Source organism: Sinocyclocheilus grahami, unplaced genomic scaffold (assembly GCF_001515645.1).
Source record: "Sinocyclocheilus grahami isolate Dianchi unplaced genomic scaffold, SAMN03320097.WGS_v1.1 scaffold9328.1, whole genome shotgun sequence".
Classification (NCBI taxonomy): Eukaryota; Metazoa; Chordata; class Actinopteri; order Cypriniformes; family Cyprinidae; genus Sinocyclocheilus; species Sinocyclocheilus grahami.
Window position 1 is genome coordinate 7,734 of NW_015512545.1, and position 856 is coordinate 8,589.

General features: G+C 36.0%; 1 protein-coding gene across 1 annotated transcript in view; it reads left to right on the forward strand.

Annotated features, from left to right (window-relative positions):
• LOC107578217 (neurofascin-like) overlaps positions 1-800 on the forward strand; it is a 5,991-nt gene extending 5,191 nt beyond the window's left edge. The window contains exons 3-5 of the mRNA XM_016264195.1: positions 194-322; positions 441-510; positions 693-800. Coding sequence (XP_016119681.1) covers positions 194-322; positions 441-510; positions 693-699 — 206 coding nt within the window. The 3' untranslated portion in view covers positions 700-800. The remainder of the gene's footprint in view (positions 1-193; positions 323-440; positions 511-692) is intronic.
• The last annotated feature ends 56 nt before the right edge of the window (positions 801-856 follow it).

Below are 856 nucleotides of genomic sequence, written 5' to 3' on the forward strand. Positions count from 1 at the left end.
TTCAGCTGTTCTCCAGGCTCGATAAATCATGCAGGAGGAGAACAAACTTCTTAATGTGTAAAATTATCTGTGGGAGTTGATTTCTGCCATTCTTGCTTACGAGTATATCATTACAAAACTTAAACATTTTATTCTGTACCTCTCTTTTTCTCCTCCCTCCTCTCTGTGTGTGTGTTTGTTTGTTTGTTAACAGCCTACAAGGAGCAGGAAGACATTGCTACTCAGGGCTGGTTCATTGGGCTGATGTGTGCCGTCGCTCTATTGGTTCTCATCCTGCTCATTGTTTGTTTCATCAAGAGGAGTCGTGGAGGAAAATATGCAGGTAAAATGCAGCAAATACACAGCCACATTAACCCAGGGTTATTTATTTATATGTAAATTATCCTTTTTTATCAACTGTTTTATGTATTGCAATACATAAATGCATTTTTTTTTACCAGTGAGAGACAAGAAAGACCTCCCCTTAGATCCTGTTGACCATAAAGACCAAGATGGTTCATTTGATTATCAGTAAGTTTGCACTTTTGATCACTTCTACCATAAAAGTAAGCCGTTTTTTCCATAAACAGCTATTTGGGTTCATATGAAGGGAAAGGGCTTTCAATAATCTTACTTTAGAACTGTTTGTATGTGCTCTCTGCTACTTATGATATTGAACCTGTTGATGAATAACTTTGTTTTACCTGTTACAGGTCCTGAACTTAGCTCTCACCCTGCAGAGGGGAATATGCCTTTTTAATTTTAATAAAAAATAACAACTAACCATGTAAACCAAACAAATTTTAATTAACAACTTACATAAACACCCCCTAAAACATTTGTTGATGAGGCTTTCATATTACCTAAACACAAAATA